This window comes from Staurois parvus, unplaced genomic scaffold (genome assembly GCF_062004578.1).
Source record: "Staurois parvus isolate SC_StPar_1 unplaced genomic scaffold, SC_StPar_1.0 ptg000564l, whole genome shotgun sequence".
In the NCBI taxonomy this organism is placed as follows: domain Eukaryota; kingdom Metazoa; phylum Chordata; class Amphibia; order Anura; family Ranidae; genus Staurois; species Staurois parvus.
The window spans coordinates 660,026-685,442 of NW_028318360.1; the positions used below are offsets into that span (position 1 = coordinate 660,026).

At 44.4% G+C, this 25,417-nt stretch overlaps 1 protein-coding gene across 1 annotated transcript in view; it reads right to left on the reverse strand.

Annotated features, from left to right (window-relative positions):
* MXD4 (MAX dimerization protein 4) overlaps positions 1 to 25,417 on the reverse strand; it is a 135,891-nt gene that overhangs the window by 29,757 nt on the left and 80,717 nt on the right. Inside the window, exon 3 of the mRNA XM_089691526.1 lies at positions 2,432 to 2,461. Within this exon, the coding sequence (XP_089547652.1) occupies positions 2,432 to 2,461 (30 nt within the window). The remainder of the gene's footprint in view (positions 1 to 2,431; positions 2,462 to 25,417) is intronic.

The window sequence follows — 25,417 nt, forward strand, 5'->3', positions numbered from 1 at the left end:
AGGAGTCCTCAGGTGGGGAGGAGGACCTTTCTCAGCTAAGGCAGATGGATTGCAGATTCCAGGAAGTAAATTCATCCATCCTTACTTAAGACAGCCGTGGGCAGAAATGCTAGAGGGGTGTTTTTCTAAGTGATTTCTCAGCAAAATAAAGCATGGAGACATGGATGGGTGGGGGAGTTTGCTTTAAATATTAAAAATGAATTCAATAGTGTTTTTGGTTTGTGCTGCTTAGATGCACTGTAGTTTCTCTCTAAATATCAACAAAGTCATAGACAAGTAAACACAAAAATGTTCTACTAGTCTTATATAATGCAGGTATACATGGCTCTACCGCCCTCCCACCACCACAAATATATACATATATAAATATATATATACACTGCTCAAAAAAATTTAAGGAACACTTTTTAATCAGAGTATAGCATCAAGTTAATTAAACTCCTGGGATATTGATCTGGTCAGTTAAGTAGCAGAGGGGGTTGTTAATCAATTCCAGCTGCTTTGGTGTTAATGAAATTACCAAAGGGTGCACTAGATGGGCAACAATGAGACGAACCCCAAAACAGGAATGGTTTTACAGATGGAGGCCACTGACATTTTCTTCTTTACTCGTCTTTTCTGACTGTTTTTCACTCGTTTTGCATTTGGCTCGGGTCAGTGTCACTACTGGTAGCATGAAGCGATACCTGGACCCTATAGAGGTTGCACAGGCAGTCCAACTCCTCCAGGATGGCACATCAATACGTGCCATTGCCAGAAGGTTTGCTGTGTCTCCCAGCACAGTCTCAAGAGCATGGAGGAGATTCCAGGGGACAGGCAGTTACTCTAGGAAAGCTGGTTAAGGGCCGTAGAAGGTCCTTAACCCATCAGCAGGACCGGTATCTGCTCCTTTGTGCAAGGAGGAACAGGATGAGCACTGCCAGAGCCCTACAAAATGACCTCCAGCAGGCCACTGGTGTGAATGTCTCTGACCAAACAATCAGAAACAGACTTCATGAGGGTGGCCTGAGGGCCCGACATCTTCTAGTGGGCCCTGTGCTCACTGCCCGGCACCATAGAGCTTGATTGACATTTGCCATTGAACACCAGAATTGGCATGTCTGCTGCTGGCACCCTGTGCTTTTCCAGATGAGAGCAGGTTCACCCTGAGCACATGTGACAGACGTAAATGGGTCTGGAGAAACCGTGGAGAACGTTATGCTGGCTGTAAAATCGTTCAGCATGACCAGTTTGGTGGTGGGTCAGTGATGGTGTGGGGAGGCATATCCGTGGAGGGACGCACAGGCTAGACAATGGCATCCTGACTGCCATTAGGTATCGGTATGACATCCTTGGACCCATTGTCAGACCCTATGCTGGTGCAATGGGTCCTGGGTTTGTCTTGGAGCACGACAATGCCCGGCCTCATGTGGTGAGAGTATGCAGGCATTTCCTGGAGGGTGAAGGAATTGATGCCATTGAATGACCCCCATGCTCGCCTGACCTAACTCCAATAGAACACCTCTGGGATATCATGTTTTGCTCCATCCTACCCCACAAGGGTGCACCTAAGACTGTCGAGGAGCTCACTGATGCCCTGGTCCAGATCTGGGAAGAAATACCCCAGGACACCCTCCGTCGTCTAATTAGGAGCATGCACCGATGTTGTCAGGCATGAATGGGAGGGGCATACAAACTGCTATTGAGTTGGTGCAGTGAAATTTTAGCAAAAAGGACTAGCCTGCTGCATAATTTTTTCACTTTGATTTTCTGGGTGTCTTTGAATTCAGTCCTCTGTAGGTTGATACATTTCATCAAAAGATGGGGCATCCTTATGTTTCTTACACATTACCCATTCCATATCCAGTATGGTATTTTTCCCCATTGAGATCTGATGTGTTTCTTAGTGTTCCTTTAATTTTTTTGAGCATTGTAAATGCGCTGAAGGTTTCTGCCAGGCTTCGGGACTCAAAAGAGACCTTCAGCACATCTGTGCATGTGCACAATTTCATACACAAGTGTGCAAGGATGTGAAGGGTACAGGACCGCTCTTCCTGTGCATGCATGAGCAAAGCTCGACGTGTGTGCAGATGCACTGCAGGGCTCTGCCAGATTCCACAGGCCGGGTACGACCCATCAGCACACCTGCCAGACTATCCAAAATGGTGACACCGATAGAGTGAGGCACAGTCATAATCAAGGGTACTGAAGTTCCTTTTAACTCTGATGTACAGGAACTACCAAGGAAATATCAAGTCAAATGCAGGTACTTACAACGCTTGCATTTAATAAATACATTTAGGGACATATTAATGAATACAGAGCTGCATTGTTTTTGTAATTTTTACCTGGGGTTTAGACAGACCAATTTTTTTCACCTAAACATAAATAGCCAGTAAAATTAAATGATAATCTGAAAAATTTCAGTTACAAATATGAATGTGAAGCTTACCTGTGCTTTTCTAGCTCATTGTGCGATGACCTATCAGAAGAGAAAATAATTAGAATTAATATTGTGTTCCGGCAAGATAAGCTCACAATTATATACATCATGGCAATACATTCAACGACAGACCCTTCATAGCTTATAACGTATAATGGGTTGTTGTTATTGCACAGATGGGTAACTTTTAATTCTCTAGACATTGCAGAAGTCCCAGAATGGAAGGTGCTATGAGGAACCAAACAGCAATAAAAACCCGAGCTCTATTTTACTACAAGAGAAGGCTCCTATTGCTGGGTCCCTGTTGGGCTACTTTTATGCCCATGTTTTTTAGTGGGGGGGGGGCACTAACAGAAAATCCTACTCTTTACATCTACATCCCATCATCTACACTCCTACAAACACATCTTCCTGCAGAGATGATTGCCAAACTGACCAAATTCAGTTGCCAACCTATGACAATTTGGATAAAATGTTTCTCAGCAGGTTGGAGTGTGCCACTTTTCTATGTGGTTTAGAAAAAGAATGGAATAATATAACTGATCGCTCTGTAAAATTTTCATGTGTATGGCGCCAGCTTTAGAGCAGATATAGATAAAGAAAAGCAAGGTGCACCCACCAGAAAACATACACAGCACACATTATGGGCATACATATTATAGGAGAGCGCCCCTCCAAGTCAAACTGGTATCCCCATGGCAAGTGGAAGGCACATGTGCAGCCCCCTGCCATGTATATACCAGCCTACATGCCCATTCAGTTATGGCGGGATGCTATGAGTGGGGTTCCTAAAACAGGCACTCTTTGAAAAGCACTGATTGCCCAATGCTGACTCTCCATCCTTGAGCTCTTCATTTTAAATGAAATCATCTAATTGCTATGGGCAACACCTTTACTTTCCATTCCTTATTTTTCTAGCTGTCTCTGTAGAGTAATCAGAGGAATTAGCCATTTTACTTGTGCCAACGTTCCATTTTTTCATTCTGCCATGCCCAGAATTCATACATGAGGGTGGCAAAGCTGATTACACACTGCAGTCATAGTGTCACCAGAGATGGCTTCAGTCCCAGAACATCTCACCCCTCTGGAATGCTGAGGACATCGTACAATGGAGGTCACCCCATTGCAATTACATGTGAAGGAAACATGCAGCAACACTCGCCATGTATTTGTACAGCTTGGCTGCTCATTACAGTTCTGACACATCTATGAGATGATGACATGACATCACTGGTATTAGAGCTACATTCCATTAGGTAAAAGAGAGACAGAGCATAAACAGCCTGACAATACCTTCCCTGTTCATCGGAGACGTTGGGAGGACTTGTGTCTAAAGGCCATGCACACAGGGGCATCCCAAGTACTGCTACAGTTGCAAGAAAAAGTATGTGAACCCCTTGGGATTACGTAGAGTTTTGCATGAATTGGGCATAAAATGTGCTCTGAACGTCATCTAAGTCACAACAATAGAAGAACACAGTCTGCTGAACATAATACTACACAAACATTAGATGTTGCCATGGTTTAATTGCACATAACATGTAAATTTTCACAGTGCAGGGAGGAAAAAGTATGTAAGGCCCTAGCTTAATGACTTCTCCCAGAGCTAATTGGAGCCAGGAGTGAGCCAACCTTGACTTCAATCAGTGTGATGATATTGGATGTGTTGCTGACAGCTGTCCTGCCCTTAAAAAACACACACCTGTTTTGGGTTTACTGGTTTCAAGAAGCACTGTCTGATGTGAACCGTGCCTCGCAGAAAAGAGCTCTCAGAAGACCTACGATCAAGAATTGTTGACTTGCATGAAGCTGGGAAGGGTTACAAAAGTATCTCCAAAAGCCTTGATGTTCATGTGTCCACGGTAAGACAGACTGTCTACAAATGGAGAAAGTTTAGCACTGTTGCTACTCTCCCTAGGCGTGGTCGTCCTGTAAAAATGACTGCAAGAGCACAGCGCAGAATGCTGCATGAGGTAAAGAAGAATCTCAGAGTGTCAGCTAAAGACCTACAGAAATCTCTGGCACATGCTAACATTTTTGTTGACACATCTACAATAAGGAAAACATTAAACAAGAATGGAGTACATGGGAGGACACCACGGAGGAAGCCATTGCTGTCCAAAAAGAATATTGCAGCACGTTTGAAGTTTGCAAAAGAGCACCTGGATGTTCCACAGCACTACTGGCAAAATATACTGTGGACAGATGAAACCAAGATTGAGTTGTTTGGGAAGAACACACAACACTATGTGTGGAGAAAAAAAGGCACAGCACACCAACATCAAAACCTCATCCCCACTGTAAAACATGGCGGAGGGAGCATCATGGTTTGGGGCTGCTTTGCTGCCTCAGGGCCTGGACGGATTGTTGTCATTGATGGGAAAATGAATTCCAGAGTTTATCAAGACATTTTGCAGGAAAACGTACGACCATCTGTCCGCCAACTGAAGCTCCGCAGAGGATGGGTGATGCATCAGGACAATGACCCAAAGCATACAAGTCATTCAACAAAACAATGGCTGCAACATCACAAATATGCCTTCTGGAGTGGCCCAGTCAGAGTCCTGACCTCAACCCGATTGAAATGCTGTGGCATGACCTTAAGAGAGCGATTCACACCAAACATCCCAAGAATATTGCTACACTGAAACAGTTTTGTGAAGAGGAGTGGTCCAAAATTACTCCAGATCGTTGTGCAGGTCTGATCTGCAACTACAGGAAACGTTTGGTTGAGGTTATTGCTGCCAAAGGAGGGTCAACCAGTTATTAAGTCCAAAGGTTCACATACTTTTTCCTCCCTGCACTGTGAATGTTTACATGTTATGTGCAATTAAACCATGGCAACATCTAATGTTTGTGTAGTATTATGTTCAGCAGACTGTGTTCTTCTATTGTTGTGACTTAGATGACCTTCAGAGCACATTTTATGCCCAATTCATGCAAAACTCCACGTAATCCCAAGGGGTTCACATACTTTTTCTTCCAACTGTACATGCTCCCTACTATCAGGGCTAAAACACTGTACTGAGCCAGACGGCCCAAGTCACACAAGGGTACAGAGCCCCCTGAAGCTTCTCACAGTGTGCATAAAAGGTGCAGCACGCCAGATATAGCCCACCTTATCTTCTGGCTGAAGGACGTCCAACATCATCAAGCTCAGGGGTCTCCAAGCTTTACAGTACAAGTGCCACATTTTACAAAAATTGGCCAAAAATATCAGTTTTATAAAATCAATGAATAATAAATGAATGAATCAGCATGATATGATTCACAACAAGAGAAAGAACTTAAGTAAAACAAAGCAAAGACTGCCTTTCATCAGGGTTCACATCAGAGCCCTCCTTACATCACAGTTCACCATGGGTGTCCCCCCTTACTTCAGATTCCTCTTTATATCAGGGTCCCCATCAGAGTCCCTGCTCACATCAATGACCCCATCAGAGTCCTCCCTAACATTGGGGTCCCCATCAGAATCCCCTCTCACATCAGTGACCCCATCAGAGTCCCCCTTTATATCAAGGTAAACTTCAGAGCCCCCCCTTACATCAGAGTCCACCTCTGGAGTCCCCCCTACATCAGAGTCCCCCTTATATCAGGGTCCCCAACAGAGTCTCCTGTTACATCAGTGTCCCCATCAGACTCCCCTCTTACATCAGTGTTCCCACGAGAGTCCCCCATTACATTACAGTCCCCATCAGAGTTCTTCCTTACATCAGGGCCGAATCAGAGGCCCCCATTATATCACAGGCCCCATTGAAGTTTCTCCTTATATCAGGGTCCCCATCAAAATCCCCCTTTACAACAGGGTCCCCATCAGAGTCCCTTTCAGCAGAAACCAACTGATCTGGATCCTCAGTCTGTACACATCAGCTGTAGGCTGGATAAAATCTTGCAGCAAGGCGAATGTGGTCCGTGGACCATATTTTGTTGACCCCGGCTCTAGCTCCTTCCTTCCCAGCCTGACTGTTCCTGGCCTGCCCCCTTTATTCACATCATCACATCTGGGTGTTATCTATGGTGGTCCGTAATCAAATGCAGTCTGTCTAGGAATGCCCACTCCTCCAAACTGACAACCACGCATCAAGACATTTTGATCTCTGTATAGCTTCTCTTGAGATCCATCCCAATGCTTGCATCAGGGTTGAGGGCTCTTGAGAGGGGCACTGAGGCAGGGTGCTGTGATATTTTCAGGAAATTATGGTCAGCACTGTGCCAGGCCCCCCACCAGCCATGATCTTTCTGTATTGCATAGAGATGTACATAGACACAGTGAGGGAAATTTACTAAACCTTGGGCACACAGAATCTGGAAGGAGCTGTGCAACCAATCAGCTTCTAACTTTAGCTTGTTAAATTAGGCTTCAACAATACAACCTGGAAGCTGATTGGTTACCATGCACAGCTGTACCAGATTCTGTACTCCAGTTTTAACAAATCTCTCCCAGTAATGGTGTCACTAGTTATAATATACGGTATATAATGAAAACATAAAAGGAGAAAGGGATGGGGGGCAGGGAAAGTAAAAAATTAACAGAATAAACGTCAGCTTTAATTTGTCAGAAATAGTCTATCATCAAACACAGTCCGGTATTTGTCTGGTAATTCACCGGATTTATTTATTTTTTTATGTATATATATATATATATATATATATATATATATATATAAATAAATAAAACAGGTGAATTAACAGACAAGTACCCACAGTCCATACATTTCTACCAAACCTAAAAGGTGGAGTAGTACTCAACAAATGTAAGTAGCATTGCACATTGACCCCTGGTTCACATCTGTGCGGGTGGTGCAGCTGCAGATCCGCACAAAAATCCGTGCAGCCGCACCACCCGCACAGACGAATGCGGACCTGCAGGTGGGTGCCATTAGTTCTAATGGCACGCCACCCACACTGAAAATCGCAACCGTACTGGGAACCGAGGTTCCCGTGTGGGCTGCGTTTTCCGAAGAAGTGCAGGGACTTCTTCCCTGCATGTCCCGGGGCACAGGAGTCCATTCAAATGAATGGGCTCTAGTGCCCGCAGGAATGCGGAGATGAGAACCTAGCCTTATGGTGTCTGATGTCCCCATGCATACCTGACGTCAAGAATTCCATATTATTATTAATTCCATCCTCAGGACTAAAATTTTTTATTTTTTAAATTAATGGAAAATATAAGTTATTATTTAGTATACAAAAAGGGCAACATACAAAGTGTAGTAGCCCATACCAAATAATGAAAAATGCTCCTCAACTGTTTGAATTTTACTGGTTGCTATTGGGTTCTGCACAGCCCAGTCCTCTGTAAAATGTCAGTAAACAAAGTCATATCTTTTTATATGCTGCGGAGCAGGGCTGTGGATAAGGGGGTACCACCACTCCTCCTGTACAGGGCCTAGTAGGCCAGCAGGAGGGCCCAGGCGGCTGGGTGAATTGCATGTGAGCAAGGAGGGTGATCACCACAAGGGGGGGGAATTACTGGAACTAATCCCCTGTATGGCTCTCTCTGCAGCGGCTGAAAGCTGGCTTCTTCTCCGCTCCTTCTGGCTGGCTTTCAGCTGCTGCAGAGAGAGACATACAGGGGACCAGTTCCAGTAATTGCCCCCCTGCCACACCCATCACCCTCCCTGTGCACCATACATTTCCCCCTGCTGCCCAGGTCCCCCTGTGTTCCCACCCCCACAGTGCTTCCGGCTTACTGTGTTCATTCATAACTGAAGCATAATAAACTTTTTTTGGGGTGGGGGGCTGTCAGGTTGGCTGTAAGGGACCCCGCGGTTTCTATCAGCAGCCCTGCTGTGGAGATGCCACTTTTTTGTTGGTTTGTACAGTACATTAGAGAAATAAATGAACCAAAAGCTGGCATACATCGGAGGGCTGAACAAAAAACCAACAGTTTCTTCATCCACACAATCGAGGGGGACGTAGGTATATCCCCAAATTGGGACATTGTATGCTAACAGTAGGAGCCACAGAGAAAAGTTCTCCTTCAACAGAAGTGAGTCAGGGGGGACAGCCAATCACTGATTGAAATCCGGCCAGTCCTTGCTGAAGAGAAAGAGTTTTGTGCAATGTATAGCCAGCTTCAAGGGTTTGAAGAACCCTTCGTTTAGTTTGCTCTTCAGAGAGCATTTGACAGATGGTGAGGAGGCATTGTATCACCTCCTCACTGCTTGTTTTAACCCCCAAAATGCTAAGTTACCGTGGTACAAATGTGCATGTTGTGCGCAGTTGGACCCATTCACTTGAATAAGTTGCGCTCAGCAGGCAGTAGCGCTTCCCAAATGCAACAGGGGGTATAATTCCTGTAAACATATCACGGCATGTTTACACCCCTGGCTGCTGCCACTGCAGCTTAATGTGGTCATCTCAGACATGAAATATGAACAAAGCATATCCCTCTATAGTGTGTACTTGTCACAATGCAGTGCACTAAGTGTTACTTCTGTCTGTTTATTTGTTCCCCTACTATATGCAGGCGTCACTTTTGTCAGGTTTTCCCAACACCAAGAGAAAAAACGGTGACAAAAGAGGGACCTCCGGCAGAATGACAGCCTCAGATCTGTTCTGGGTGCTCTGTGGAAGGGGGTGTGTCTCTTCCCTCCAATCAGCTCTCAGAGCTCTCCTCACTGAGCTCTGCAGAGTGTAACTTAAGCTCCCCACCCCCTGCTTTTCAAAGCTGAGAGATGCTGTGTAAATTCTGCACTTTGAATGGATATAGGGGACAGATGGCAATAGATAAACAGGTACAACTTATGTAAGAGGATTTTGTGTATGACCTGAGGCCAGTTACTTCACTCAGTATATGTAAGGGTTTACAACCACTTTAACGTGATTGCAAACTTTTTTTTTTAAATATCAAACATGTCATACTGACCTCCTCTGTGCAATGGTTTTGCACAGAGCAGACTTGATCCTTCTTTTCTCGAGGTCCCCACTTCTGGCTCCTCCCCCAGCCGAGTGCACCCCATAGCAAGCTGCTCCATTGACACAGAGAGCGTGGCTTGGCCCCACTCCCCCGCTCTCTGTCACGGACTGTGTTTGACAGCAGCAAAGAATGCATTAAGGTAAAAGAGAACCTTCTGCCTTAAGAACCACTTTAAGGGGGAGAGGTTGATGGATGGTAAAAATGCGGCTCAACCACAGGGTTTTACCGACCCCCATCCACAAGTATAAACGAGCCCACAAGATGGCCTGTGTTGATAGGAGGATGCAATAGGTGTTGTTATCCTGCATTCAGCTCCACTGCGAAGCATGTGACATTTCAATAAAGCAAAAAAAACTTGCACTGTTGCAACGCAGAATGGACGCTGGTCTGCCAATGTTTCACCGCGTGCGCGGGTATGAATCAGTACTTAGTATGATATTGGTAAGATATACTCAGCTGGTAGAATGTGCAATACATCTAATCCCACTGTTGTTGAGTCTGCAGTCAGTAGAACTGGAATCTATAACAACAGCTGCCACACGGCTCCAGTTCTTGGAAATGTGAAAAGAGACACATCACCGCTGTAGACAGGTTTCAGCTAGCCCAATCCACCATGTAAACACTCCAATTCTGCAGCCAGGAGCGCGGCGGCGTCCATACCTGAAGGGGACATCGTGCTCAGCAGAGTGCGGCCTGTGATAGCACAGAGGGAATGGATGACGATGGCGGCTGCGGTTCAATCATGATGAACAACTTCAACTAGAACTATAAGCAAAACTTGTTTTTCCATTTTGGATAGAGTAAGGGAGGGTTATATGTTGGTTTTTTTTGCCATGTGTCCAGGGGCGGACTGACCATTTGGAAACTCAGGCACTGTCCGAGGGTCCGGGGTCTCTCCAGGTCCTCCCCCATCCTCTGGAACTCACTACCCCAATCCATCAGACTGTCACCTTCCCTCCTCACCTTCAGGCGCTCCCTGAAAACCCACCTCTTCAGGGAAGCCTACCCCACCCTCACTTAACTGCCATTCTCCTTCATTCCTCCTACCACTCCATCCCCCACAGCCACTTCCTCCTGTACCACTACCCCCTCCCTTCTAGATTGTAAGCTCGAAAGAGTAGGACCCTCTAACCCCTCGTGTGCTGTTTGTAGTTGCTGTACTGTTTCATGTATTGTCCCCCCCTCTATTGTACAGCGCTGAGCAAACCCTTTGGCGCTATATAAACTCGATGTAATGTAATGTAATGTAATAGGGGGCCCCATGAGATGCCCCTGGTACCTTTTTCATAAGCTTTTTTGAGTTTGGGCAAGGACACAGGGGCCCCATGATCCCCTATTGCCTGGGGGCCCCATGAGTTGTCAGTCCGCCCCTGCATGTGTCCCATTAGGGAGATTTATCTTCACTTCCTGTCCCAAAAGATAAAACAGGAAGTGAAAGTAAATCCATGCAAATTAAGGTAATTCCTAGGGGACCCCCAGGTCACCAGAACTAGTGTCCCCATTGGAAGATTTCCCCTCTATTACTTTTCTGGGGACAATCCAAAATGTGGGATTTTCTTTTACTTTCAATGGTATTAGTAATCAGGACAAACAGAGAGTGTGAATCTCCCTAACGGGGGCACAGAGAGCAATAAACACTGACAGGGGTTCTAATCCCTCTCCACTCCATCCAAAACTTCAGCTATACTTTAACAGTTAGCGCAGACTAGGGATGCCCCGATTCCGTTTTTTTATCGATGAGTACAAGGACCAATACTTTCGGTCAAGTACTCACAGATACCGATTACCGATACTTTGCGGTGCGATTTGCATTAATGGATGCAAACTGCACCACAAAGAATGGTATGAGATCTGAACAGGAATGCGATTTCAAATCTCTCACTACTTTGCTTTCTTTCCTCTCCTTGCAGCGATGACAGTTGCAGATGACAACAGTGACAGATGCAGTCAGCTGCTGACCAATCAGATGCCGTCTAACCCAAACTGTCATCGCTGCAAAGAGAAAAAAGAAAGCGATGGGGATTTTAAATCCCCGCCGCTTTCTCTTCTCTCCTACCACTGACACCAAGCATGGGATGCCTGCAGGGAGGTTTCCTGCACCTTTCCTGTGTGAACTCAGGCTATGACAAGCAGGAGCAGTGGGGAAACCACATGTGATTTGGACGGGAATCGCATTCCTGTTCGAATCGCATGCTAGCGTCCATTAGCGCAAATCGCACCACAAAGTATTGGTCAAGGTATCAGTGGTATTTTCATGAGTACCCATGAAAATACTCGGTATCAGTGCATCCCTAGGGTAGATCCAAATCCTAATCAGATGACGTTTTGTTTGCTAATGGAGAGTGGATAGGTTTCTCTGGACCCTAGGGCTGTCCTAGCAGTGTAGTTATCCAATAGTATTGTAATGGTGTGCAAGCTGTCTACTTGTTGAGCAGATACTGAAGCAAAACTGAAGATCTAAGATGAAAGCACAGCATCACAGATTAAAGTGGCTGGAAATCACCGACATGAAAAAGGAACAGAGTATATCCTTCTATAGTGTGTACTTGCCTCAATCCAGAGATAAGTGTGATTTCTGTCACCTTTTTCTGCTATCTGTATGAGTCACTTCTGACAGGTGCTGACTACAAGGGATCCAAGGGGACAGGAGCTCCACCACACAGCCTATGAATGACAGCCTCAGGTGTGCATGTTTCCCTGTGAGATTGTGTAGAGGGGGATAGAGTTGCCAACAGTCAATACATTTTTTCACAACTGTCTGTAAATATCAGGGGCTGATAATCTGTCATGCTGTGTTGACTTTTTAGGTGTAAACCAGGCAATGTACTTGTTATGGGTATTGTCAGTGTTTCCATATTGTGTTTATGTTGTGTTTAGACAACATCATTTGTCTTAGTTTTTAATAGTTCTGTCATTTTTCAGGTTGTCAGTAAAAAATGTGCTCTGTCAATTTTCCATGTTTTGTCAGTAAAAAATACTGCTGTTGGCAACACCAGAGGGAGGTGGGTGTCCATTCCCTCCACTCAGGTCCCAGATTATACTCAGCTCCCTGCTCTATGCTGTGCAATGAGTGACATCAGATCCCTGCCCCCCTGCCTTCTGAAGCTCAGAAGTGCTTTGCAAATTCTATACTTTGTACAGATGTAGAGGAAAGACTGCTAAGATAAACAGGTACCACTTATGTAGGAGGATTTGTTTTATCAAATTCTACACTTTCTGTACATGTAAAGGAGAGATTGCAGCAGATAAACAGGCACAGCTTATGTAGGAGAATTTGTTTTGGCAAATTCTATGCTTTGTACAGATGTAGAGGAGAGATATCTGCAGATAAACAGGTACAACTTATGTAGGAGGATTTATTTTGTCAAATTCTATACTTTGTACGGATGTAGAGGAGATATAGCAACAGATAAACAGGTACCACTTATGTAGGAGGATTTGTTTTGTCAAATTCTATACTTCGTACAGATGTAGAGGAGAGATATCTGCAGATAAAAAGGTACAACTGATGTAGGAGGATTTATTTTGTCAAATTCTATACTTTGTACAGATGTAGAGGAGAGATTGCTACAGATAAACAGATACAAGTTATGTAGGGGGCTTTGTTTTGTCAAATTCTATACTTTGTACAGATGTAGAGGAGAGATTGCTACAGATAAACAGATACAAGTTATGTAGGGGGCTTTGTTTTGTCAAATTCTATACTTTGTATGGATGTAGAGGAGAGATAGCTGCAGATAAACAGGTACAACTTATGTAGGAGGATTTGTTTGTTGCATCACCTGAGACCAGTCACTGGGTATACAATCACATGCACACAGGTTTCTGCTTCCTGATAACAATGACCAATGTGTGTATTTCAGTGCCCAGGAGGCCGAGGTGGTCATACATCCTGCAGCTGCCAGCCCTGTTATATTTATTATTTCAGGTACTTATATAGCACCACCAATTTATGCCGCGCTTTACATACATATATTGTACATTCACATCAGTACCTAACCCTCAAGGGGTGTACAATCTAAGGTCCCTAACTCACAGACATACATACACATACTAGGGACAATTTAGACAGGATCCAATTAACCTACCAACATGTCTTTGGAGTGTGGGAGGAAACCGGAGTACCCAGAGGAAACCCACGCAGCACAGGGAGAACATGCAAACTGCAGGCAGGTGGTGCCGTGGTTGGGATTCGAACCAACGACTCTAGTACTGCCAGTTGGAAGTGCTAACCATTTAGCCCCTGTGCTGCCCACATCAATGACAGGCTGGAATACATGGTGGCTCTACACTCTCTGGACCGGTACCTCCTGCTGAGAGTAGTATTCACTTAGGAATGTATTCCTCCATGTGTCCCTGAATGCATACGAAGCCTGAACACATCCGGTGTATGCTACATGGACAGATACCCGCGTGCACAAGCCCTGCTAACATTTGATTCCTGTGTAGAGTGAGATCAAATATTGAGGAAAATAATTCATCATGTTTTGGGGGTCCAATAACACCCCCTTCATCACGGTTTTACATAGCAGTATGTATGGTCTGGTACTGAGATTGGCTGGTCACTGCTTAGCAGTGTGATAATAGGTGTGGGTGTCATTAGCAGCTGGTTCGGCATCTACAGTTTGCTAGAGGACAGTGCATCACAAACAACGGCCAGGCTTTGTTTCCTAAAATACAATTTTTTCATTCTTTTTGCATGTCAGTTCTGCTGGTCTCCTCCGGCCTCTTTCAGCCACTTCCTGTCTACATGCACTCTCTCCGGTGCCAGCTGTACACCAATGCTTCATGATCATGATGACTGTAAACCATGCCTGTTGGATATGGGTCAGCAGGGCCGCCTGATGTCTCCATCAGAGCATATGTGATAAGGTGACAACACAAGAACACAAATGGGAGACAGTTGTCACACTAAAAGGAAGAACCTGAACATGGCAGGATCTCCGGGTATTATTTTACTGAAAGCTGCAGAATTAAAAAGATTGGAATTGGAAACAGCTTTTACATGACATTGACCTGCTCCAGCTTATATGTGTATTTATGACAATGGTGTCCTTATTCTTTAAGGCCCAATAAAAACATAAAACATTCTTCTAGTGTTGCTGAAGGTGGGGAGATTTCCCCTGACACCATGTCACCTTCTGGAGCAGACAGAATCTGAAACAGCTGTGCATAGTATCCAATCAGCTTCTATCTTCAGCTTGTTCAGTTAAGCTTTGAAAATAAAAGACAGATGCTGATTGGTTGCTATGTAGAGCTATTCCAGCTGCTTCATTCTTCGATATTCACCTAATAATATTACAGGGACAGGAAGTTAGTGGAAATCTGACAAACGGGGACACATAGAGCAATAAAAGCTGACATAGGCCTTAGCCCTTCTCAACTAAAGTAAAAAACATTGGTCCTACATCGGTGGTTGGAAAGAATTTACTTCACTACCATTCCCAGTCACAGGAGGACAGGAAATATGAGGAAATCTCCCTAGTGGGGAAACAGGCAGCAATAATAATCAGAGAGAGGTTTTATTCCATCCCTACTCTATCCAATACTGGGGAAGCAGTGGTCTCCCTGCATGAGTCCAACTTGCCCCCCATGCTGAGCCAGACCTACAGCTCAAATATCAACAAAGCTCATGCTCCCTGCTGATTGGAGAGCTTTGGCTCTGACTCAGTAGATTATTATTATTATTATACAGGATTTATATAGCGCCAACAGTTTGCTCAGCACTTTACAATATAACGGGAGACAATACAGCAACAATACAGTTCAATACAAGAGGGATAGGAGGGCCTGATCCTGGGAGCTTACAATCTAGGAGGAGATGGCGTGTCAGACCTCTGCAGAGAGACCACTGCTTCCACACAAAGAACAAGGGTCTCACTCTACAGCCAAAGGTAAGTGACAGGATTTTCTACAGACTGTGGCTGCTTTAGAAAGAAAACTAACTGTAGGACCAGTAAGACCTACAGCTCAAATATCAACAAAGCTCATGCTCCCTGCTTGTTGGAGAGCTTTGACTCAGTAGATGGCGTGTTGGATCTCTGCGGAGAGATCACTGCTTCCACACAAAGAACAAAGGTCCCACTTTACAGCTGCTGACAGGGGGCATTATTTTCTGCAGGCTGCGGCTGCTTTACAAAGAAAACTAACTGTAGGACCAGTAAGACTTACAGCTCAAATATCAACAAATCTCATGCTCCCTACTTATTGGAAAGCTTTGGCTCTGATTCAGTAGATGGCATGTCAGACCTCTGCAGAGAGACCACTGCTTCCAACCAAAGAATAATGGTCCCACTCTACAGCCGCTGGCAAGGGACATTATTTTCTACAGGCTGCGGCTGCTTTAGAAAGAAACAAACAGTAAGACCAGTAAGTCCTAGAGCTCAAATATCAACAAAGCTCATGCTCCCTGCTTATTGGAGAGCTTTGGCTCTGACTCAGTAGGTGGTGTGTTGGACCTCTGCAGAGAGACCACTGCTTCCAACCAAAGAATAATGGTCCCACTCTACAGCCGCTGGCAAGGGACATGATTTTCTACAGGCTGTGGCTGCTTTAGAAAGAAAACTAACAGTAAGATCCAGAGCTCAAAAAGCAACAAAGCTCATGCTCCCTGCTGATTGGGGAACTTTGGCTGTGACTCAGTAGATGGCATGTCGGACCTCTGCAGAGAGATCACTGCTTCCACACACACAGCAAGGGTCCCACTCTGCAGCTGCTGGCAAAGGACAGGATTTTCTAATCAGACTGTCATAGAAAAAAAACTAACTGTAAGACATAAACCACACTGTGTCTGAATGCACCTGGAATGTATTTATCTGATTTAAACCGAAAGTTCAGTTGAGCTTTAAAAAGCAGAAAAAATTCAGTGTGGAGGATGTAGCAGCTATGGGGGCTTTGTAGGTCCCACAACAGATTTCAGAAGAGATAAACACTCTGCTTGTGTATAGACACCTTTACTGTGAAAACATCCCGGCGTCATACACATTTCTGCTAAGCTGCACTAAATGTAAAATACAAGAAACATATGTCCGTATTAAAATGAAAATAAATCTGCAGCCCGTGGCGGGCCGTTCTTACATGTGAATTAATTAACTGATATTTACACTAAAAACATTCCCTGTCACCAGCTCACGAGAAGGGCTATAATTACTCTGTATAGGATGGCAGCTTGGAATGTTTCTGGGTTACTAATCTAAATTATACCACAAAAAGCACAGTCTGCAGTGTATTTGGGGAAAAAAAAGAAATACACTGATTCAGTACATACACGGGCAGTCGATTTGAGACCTGGATTTGCAGGCAGTAGGGCCGCCTGATCTCTCCCAAATATGATACTAGAGCAGTGGTCTTCAAACTATGGTCCGGGGGCTGGATGTGGCCCTTTGCTTGCCTGAATTGGCCCTTGGGGCACTTTTTCTCCCACTGACATCAACAAGGGGGTATAATTCCTGCTACTGACATCAACAACAGTCACTATTCCTCTCACTGAAACAAACCATAGGGCACTAGTCCTCCCACTGACAGTAACAACGGGGCACTATTCTTCCCACCGACACCAACGATGGGGCACTATTCTTCCCACCGACACCAACGATGGGGCACTATTCTTCCCACCGTCACCAACGATGGGGCACTAGTCCTCCCACTGACAGTAACAACGGGGCACTATTCTTTCCACCGACACCAACGATGAGGTCCTATTTCTCCAACTTACACCAAGAATAGGGCACTACTCCTCCCACTGACGCCAACAACGGGGCACTATTCTTCCCACCGACACCAACGATGGGGTACTATTTCTCCAACTTACACCAAGAATAGGGCGTTATTTCTCCCAATGACACCAACAATGGGGCACTATTCTTGCCACGGACACCAACGATGGGGTCCTATTTCTCCAGCATACGCCAAGAATAGGGCACTATTCTTCCCACTGACACCAACAACAGGGCACTATTCTTCCCACCGACGCCAACAATGGGGAACTATTTCTCAAACTTACACCAAGAATAGGGCTTTATTCCTCCCACTGACACCAACACTGGGGCACTATTCTTTCCACTGACACCAACTATGGGGCACTATTCTTCCCACCGACACCAACGATGGGGCACTATTTCTCCAAATTACACCAAGAATAAGGCACTATTCTTCCCACTGACACCAACAGCGGGGCACTATTCCTCCCACTGACACCAACAGCGGGGCACTATTCTTCCCACCGACACCAATGAGACGGAACTATTTCTCCAACTTACACCAAGAATAGGGCTTTATTCCTCCCACTGACACCAACAATGGGGCACTATTCTTTCCACTGACACCAACTATGGGGCACTATTCTTCCCACCGACACCAACGATGGGGCACTATTTCTCCAAATTACACCAAGAATAAGGCACTATTCTTCCCACTGACACCAACAGTGGGGCACTATTCTTCCCACCGACACCAATGAGACGGAACTATTTCTCCAACTTACACCAAGAATAGGGCACTATTCCTCCCCTAATGGCAAAGATGCATTGTTTACCCCAAATGATGCAGGGCAATTTCTCCTCCTAATGGCTACAATCCAGCCCCCCTAAAGTCTGAAAGCCAGTAAACTGTCCCTTTGTTTGGAAAGTTTGGAGACCCTTGTGCTAGGGTGAACTTTTACTAGGACACAGTAGGATAGCAATTTACTATTATAGTAGCTATATTTTTTTACTGCAGGGTGTTGGTTGATGTAACTGGATCCAGGGTCTTGTCAATGGCAGATGACACATGAGGTGGCCGATTATGATCCCCCCTGTCGTGAGTTCTTAGGATGCTGGTAGCTGCACAACATCATTTGTTGCTAGGATGCTGGTGGTTGCATAGCATCTTTGATTGCTAGGATGCTGCAGGCTGCTCGCTGTCATTGGTTGCTAGGAAGTTGGCAGCCACACAGCATCATTTGTTGCTAGGATGCTGGTGGTTGCATAGCATCTTTGATTGCTAGGATGCTGGAGCCTGCTCGCCGTCAATGGTTGCTAGGAAGTTGACAGCCACACAGCATCATTTGTTGCTAGGATGCTGGTGGTTGCATAGCATCATTGATTGCTAGAATGCTGGAGGCTGCTCGCTGTCATTGGTTGCTAGGATGTTAGCAGCCACACAGCATCATTTGTTGCTAGGATGCTGATGGTTGCACAGTGTCTTTGATTGCTAGAATGCTGGCAGCCGCACAGCATCATTTGTTGCTAGGACCCAGGTGGCCGGGCCACACACATTCACTGGTTGTTATGACAAAGGCAACCACCTGCACCAGGGGCAACCAATAATGCTGTACAGCTAAATTTTTTACTGCAGGGTAATAGTTGAGGTACCTGGACCCAGGGCTATGCGAATGACAGATGACACCAAGTCACCGGTTGTGTTATGGCAAAGGCAGCCACCTACACTATAGCAACCAACAACACTGTACATCAAAGGTGCTGAAAATGCACTGAGGACAGAGCTTCCGGTATGGACACTCCCACCTCAGTGTCACCCCTCCCCCCCCCCACTGTGCCTCTATAGGTCTCACCTACCCTACTTGGCCTCATGAGCAGCACAGTCCTACAAGGACCTGAAAATGTTTGTTCACCTAGGAAGAAAAAAAGCATAATCTTGTGACCACTGTGAACAGTTGATGGAACTTCAGGGCTGGGCAGGAGGGGGTTAATGATGTATCAACTAATGAATACAAGGATGCATTAATTTTGCGTTTCATATCTGTGTGACGTGGAACTAAACCCAACGGTTTAATAGTTTCCCCAAAAGAGTTACATACCAGGCATGTCATGCATGAAATTTGTTACAGTTGCAGAGGCTAAGATGGCCCCTTCTTTGGCTGTAAAGGATAGGAGGGTTGAATTCCACTTTAAGGGCTCATTCAAACTTGCTTTAGCCTCTGAAGAGCGATCCACATTTGGATCGCTCTTCAGAGAGCATTTGACAAGCAGCTAGGAGGCGGCGTATCATGTTATCACAGAATACTGTAATCCCTTGAACCTCACGCTTGTGTTGTATCACCTCCTCACTGCAAGGCATTGTATCACCTCCTTATTATCTGCTTTAATCCCGTGAACACTGCACTTGCAGAGCAGCCCACTTAAATGAAACAAAATAATATAAGTGGTGAAGCGCTCAACTTAAATACTCAAAAACTAGTGCAATATCCCCATATATAAATATTAAATCCCTAGTGATATAATAATACACAAATGATACCTCTTAGGCTATGCAGATATACAAATAATACTAATAAATAATAATGAATAGAAAACTAGTGCAATATCCTCATATATAATATATATCCCTGGTGATATAGTGATAACTAATATCTCTTAAACTGTGCAAAAAAGTGATACTGAAATGCAATTGATTATATCAATTTAAAATAAAATATTAATTAAAATAGTGATGCCACACTGTGCAAAAATTATAACAAAGTGTTCAAATATTGCCACTCCATGCTGAAATAGTGCTCTTCCTGAAAATCTTGACGTGACTCCCCTCAATAGCAGAAATGCCCCCTCACCTTCCACATTCGACCCTTGCGGGTCACAGAGCTTTTTATATATATATATCTCTCTGCCAGATGTTAATCTCCTCCACTGCCTCCACCGACCATGATCCTCCTCCAGGCAGTCAGTACCACTCCAATTACTCCCCTCACACAACGAACTCTGCCAGAAAATATTCTCCTCCACTGCCACCAGTAAGCCACAGAGCCGCGTCACGGCACCCTGAGTATCTGTGGTCCTGAGTATCTGTGGTCCACAGATACTCAGGGTGCCGTGACGCGGCTCTGTGGCTTACTGGTGGCAGTGGAGGAGAATACTTTCTGGCAGAGTTCGTTGTGTGAGGGGAGTAATTGGAGTGGTACTGACTGCCTGGAGGAGGATCATGGTCGGTGGAGGCAGTGGAGGAGATTAACATCTGGCAGAGAGATATATATATATAAAAAGCTCTGTGACCCGCAAGGGTCGAATGTGGAAGGTGAGGGGGCATTTCTGCTATTGAGGGGAGTCACGTCAAGATTTTCACGAAGAGCACTATTTCAGCATGGAGTGGCAATATTTGAACACTTTGTTATAATTTTTGCACAGTGTGGCATCACTATTTTAATTAATATTTTATTTTAAATTGATATAATCAATTGCATTTCAGTATCACTTTTTTGCACAGTTTAAGAGATATTAGTTATCACTATATCACCAGGGATATATATTATATATGAGGATATTGCACTAGTTTTCTATTCATTATTATTTATTAGTATTATTTGTATATCTGCATAGCCTAAGAGGTATCATTTGTGTATTATTATATCACTAGGGATTTAATATTTATATATGGGGATATTGCACTAGTTTTTGAGTATTTAAGTTGAGCGCTTCACCACTTATATTATTTTGTTTCACTTATCTTGTGGTATATAGAATAGGTGATAGCAGCTAACTCACTAGGTTCTGTGGAGCGCAGGGGGATTTCTGTATTTTTTATTTAAGCCCACTTAAATGGGTCGCATTTGGGGAGCACTAAACCCACCAAAAGCGACAGGAGGTACAATTCCTGCTGCGGCCATGAAGCAAAGCATTGTGGTCGCACCATGTGTACACTGCATCTGCAGCTAAAGGGGAAGGGTGGTAAAACAAGGCTCAACCGCAGGGTTTTACTGCTCCCCGAATGCTAATGTGAACAAGCCCTACGATTATGTGATCTTTCCTGTTTAAGAGATTATAATTGCTACATTACAGAATATTTGAACCAATGTGATTTCTGCAAGCTTGTGGAAGGGGTCAATGGGTAGAAGAAAGGCCTTATGCCCTGACCTGGCCACTGCTGTCTACAACAGTTCGCTTTCATCCACATTAGACTCACTTGCTCCTCTAACTACACAAAGTATCAGGCCCCGACCATTACAACCGTGGCAGAATGACGACACCACAAATCTTAAGCGACATAGTCGTGCGCTGGAGCGATTGTGGCGTAAAACCAAATCTCACCAAGCATTCACCCGATATAAATCTGCTTTCTTAACATACAATTCCTCCCTCCATGCTGCCAAACAAGCCTACTTTGTCACTCTCATCAATAGCTTGTCATCCAGTCCTCGTTGTCTCTTCTCTACTTTTAACTCTCTACTTTCTCCACCTCCACCCAGTACGTCACTCACTGCTCACGAGATTGCAAATCATTTCAAAAACAAGATTGATGCAATTCGTAGGGGCAGCTCCACTACACAGACATTTATCCCACTTACCATACCTTATACTAAACCTCCCTCAACACTTTCCTCTTTTGACCTTGCTACTACTGAAGAGGTCACTAAAGTTTTCTCAGAAGCCCGTCTTACCACCTGCCCCCTGGATCCTGTCCCCTCACAACTACTACGGTCACCCTCTTCTTCCATCCCATGCTCCCTCACATCTTCAATCTCTCCCTCTCTAATGGTGCCTTCCCCTCCCCTCTAAAGCATGCACACATCACTCCTATACTTAAAAAGCCCTCCCTGGACCCCACCAACCTGAACAACTTAAGATCCATCTCCCTGCTCCTATTCACCTCTAAACTCTTAGAACGCTTAGTCTACAATCGCCTGAGCGACTACCTCACTGACAACAACCTTCTTGACCCTTTACAGTCTGGCTTTCACTCACTACACTTAACTGAAACTGCCCTACTAAAACTCACTAATCTAACTGCTAAAACCAACGGCCACTACTCCGTACTCTTACTACTTGACCTCTCTGCAGCTTTTAATACCGTTGACCATCCCCTCCTCCTCAAAAAACTCCACTCTCTTGGTCTCAGAGACTCTGCTCTCTGCTAATTGTCCTCCTACCTATCGCAGTGCTCCTTCAGCGTTACCTATAACTCGGTCTCCACCTCTCCACTTCCTCTTTCTGTAGGGGTCCCTCCAGGTTCTGTCCTTAGACCCCTTCTCTTCTCCATCTACACCTCCTCCCTTGGTCACTTGATAAACTCCCTTGGCTTTAAGTACCATCTCTATGCTGATGACACACAAATCTATCTTTCTACCCCTCGCCTCACCCCTTCAGTCTCCTCTCGCATTACTAACCTACTAAGTGACATATCAGCATGGATGTTACTCCACTTCCTCAAACTCAATCTTTCCAAAACTGAGCTCTTAGTATTCCCCCAGTCCGTGCCCCCTCCCCCGACTTCTCCATCAAGATCAATAACACAATCATCAGTCCCTCCCCTCATGCCAGGGTACTAGGTGTAATCCTAGACTCCCATCTGTCCTTTCAGCCATAAATCCAATCACTGTCCAAATCTTGTAGACTTCACCTCCGCAACATCTCCAAGATACACCCATTCCTAACCTCGGAAACCACTAAGCAACTTATTCACTCCCTTGTTATAGCTCGCCTTGACCATTGTAACTCCCTCCTCATTGGCCTACCTCTTAGCAGGCTATCCCCTCTTCAGTCTATCATGAATGCTGCTGCCAGACCCATCCACCTTACTAACCGTTCTGTATCCGCCATCCCTCTCTGCCAATCCCTCCACTGGCTTCCCATTGCCCAACGAATAAAATTCAAAACATTAACAATAACATATAAAGCCATTTATAACTCTGCCCCAAATTACATCACCGATCTTGTCTCCAAATATCACCCAAACAGTACTCTCCGCTCCTCCCACGACCTCCTGCTCTCTAGCTCCTTTGTCTCCTCCTCCCATGCTCGTCTCCAGGGTTTCTCCAGAGCCTCCCCCATCCTCTGGAACTCTCTACCCCAATCTATCTGACTATCGTCTACTCTGCCCACTTTTAGGAGATCTCTGAAAACCTATCTCTTCAGGGAAGCCTATCCTGCCCTCAGCTAATAACAGAATCTTCTATTCCTCCTACCAGTTCATCCCCCACAGTTATTACCTTTTGTACCACAAGCACCTCCCTCTTAGATTGTAAGCTCCAAGGAGCAGGGCCCTTTTAACCCTCTTGTATTGAACTGTATCATTGCTGTATTGTCTCCCTTTATATTGTACAGCGCTGAACAAACTGTGGGCGCAATATAAATCCTGTATAATAATAATAATACTAATAATAATTTGCTCTAAAGATTGGACAAGCCTCTCAAACTGTTATGTCCGAATATGCTCTTTAAACACTAAATGTACTTGGTTTAAAAACTCTCAAACAATTGATATATATTTAACAATACATTAGCACTCTATATACTGGAGATTTTTTACAAGCAGTAAATGCCTCTCTTCCAATACTTTCAACTTTAACCTCAGGGGACGTAAATCACGAGAAGCTGAGTATTTACATTACTCTCTGAGTAGCATTTCTGCTTACACAGCACATTCTGCCTCTATTCAGCCATCAGGAGAGAAGATGAATTACATAAATCTGGCAAAATGATTACCATGTGCAACTCGGAGACTCTTAAAGACACAAAAACACATAAGCTGGGAGCGTTCAAAATATTAGAACAGGGAAATGTGTCTTTTTAGTGAGTAAGAATGGAGATTCTATGATAATTTCATCCTAAAGACTCTTTATGCCAAAAAACAGACAAAAGTAGATTTATTCTGCAAATAACCCAGAGCAACCGATTAGAGGTTAATTTACTCCAGAGAGTAAGGCCTTGTTTACACTAGTGGCAAGGTCTGACACTCCTCTGAAAAGTGATCCATGCTGTTTGAAATCACTTGAATAGGTCACTTTATGTGGAAGGTGAAGCCCGCTGAATGTTACAGGGGTATAATTATTGCTATCTTTATCTGTGTAAGAGAATTTTAGCTTTAAATTAATGAAGGACTCTGGATAGTCTGGTCAGCATACCACCAAGGCAAAAGTACTTCCACCATTGATAGTAACCAAGTTTAAAGAAGAACCTCAATTCAAATTTTTCTCAGCATTCTGACACCCATGGGACACAGCATATGTTCCCACGTACTTTGTAAGCCTAGCTACGAGGTCAGACAAGGCTCCCCCCCCGTTCCCCTCAACGTAGCCAGCAAGGAGATGATTGGATTGTTTAAAGTCCAGCCTAGATGATAACTATGGGTCCCCCTACAGGCGCAATGCAAAAATGGGTGTAGACACCCAGGGCAGGAAAGGTGGTATTTAGAGAATTATCAGTCTGAAATAAAAGGAAAAATGTCTGAAAAAGAGAAAAATAATGCAGCTTCCACCTTAAGGACTAGTAAGCTGCAATATATTACATTTGGGGTTTTGGGTTTAAATAAGCTAGAGCTTTGTTCCCACCTACATGTCTGCCATACCTTACCACACATGGGGTATGCCCATTCAACTCTAATGGGCTCCCAATGCACATTCAGGCAGCAAACAAGCCAGACCACCCACCAGGCACCACCAAAAGACACCAACGTGGTAGTACCATAGAAAAAATAAAGTAATGTGTGTTTTGTCGTGCTTGGTCACAAATTAAGGACCCAAACATAGTAATTTGATGGGCATATGCAGCAACTTGTGTACTGCAACACGCACTGAAGCATCAAGTAATATGTAACAGGAGAATGAATGTGCCTTTACAGTTTTTTTTAATTTTTTTAAGTTTTAAAATTTAATATTTTTTAAAGTTTTAAAAAATGTTCCAATGTTGGTAAACTCTTCTCTTATTATCTGCATTTATTTAAAATTACATTTATATTGGCCTACCCTTTGTCATTTGATGTCTCCGCTGCACAGATTCTACCATCCCCAATGGAAGGCCTTTCAACTATGTCACTTTCTCCTTTTCCTGCCAACCCCACTGAATTTTGCCGTAGGCTCACTGATTTTAAAATTATATGCACTGGGAAGGGCAGTCTTATATTTCAATAAATGAAATTCAGAGGCAGCACAAAAATTGGCCAGTACCACTGCCTCACTAATGGAGCCAAAATCGACTGATTATTCTTATGTCCAATTTTTGAACAAAAATTTGGCCCATGTATGGACTGCCTTATGCATTATTTATGTTGTATTTATTCCTCCCTGGCCATACCAAACTCTGAGGATCATCCCTCTTTTATCGATGCATGGGAAAGGGATCTAAATATCACCCCGTATTCTGACCAAC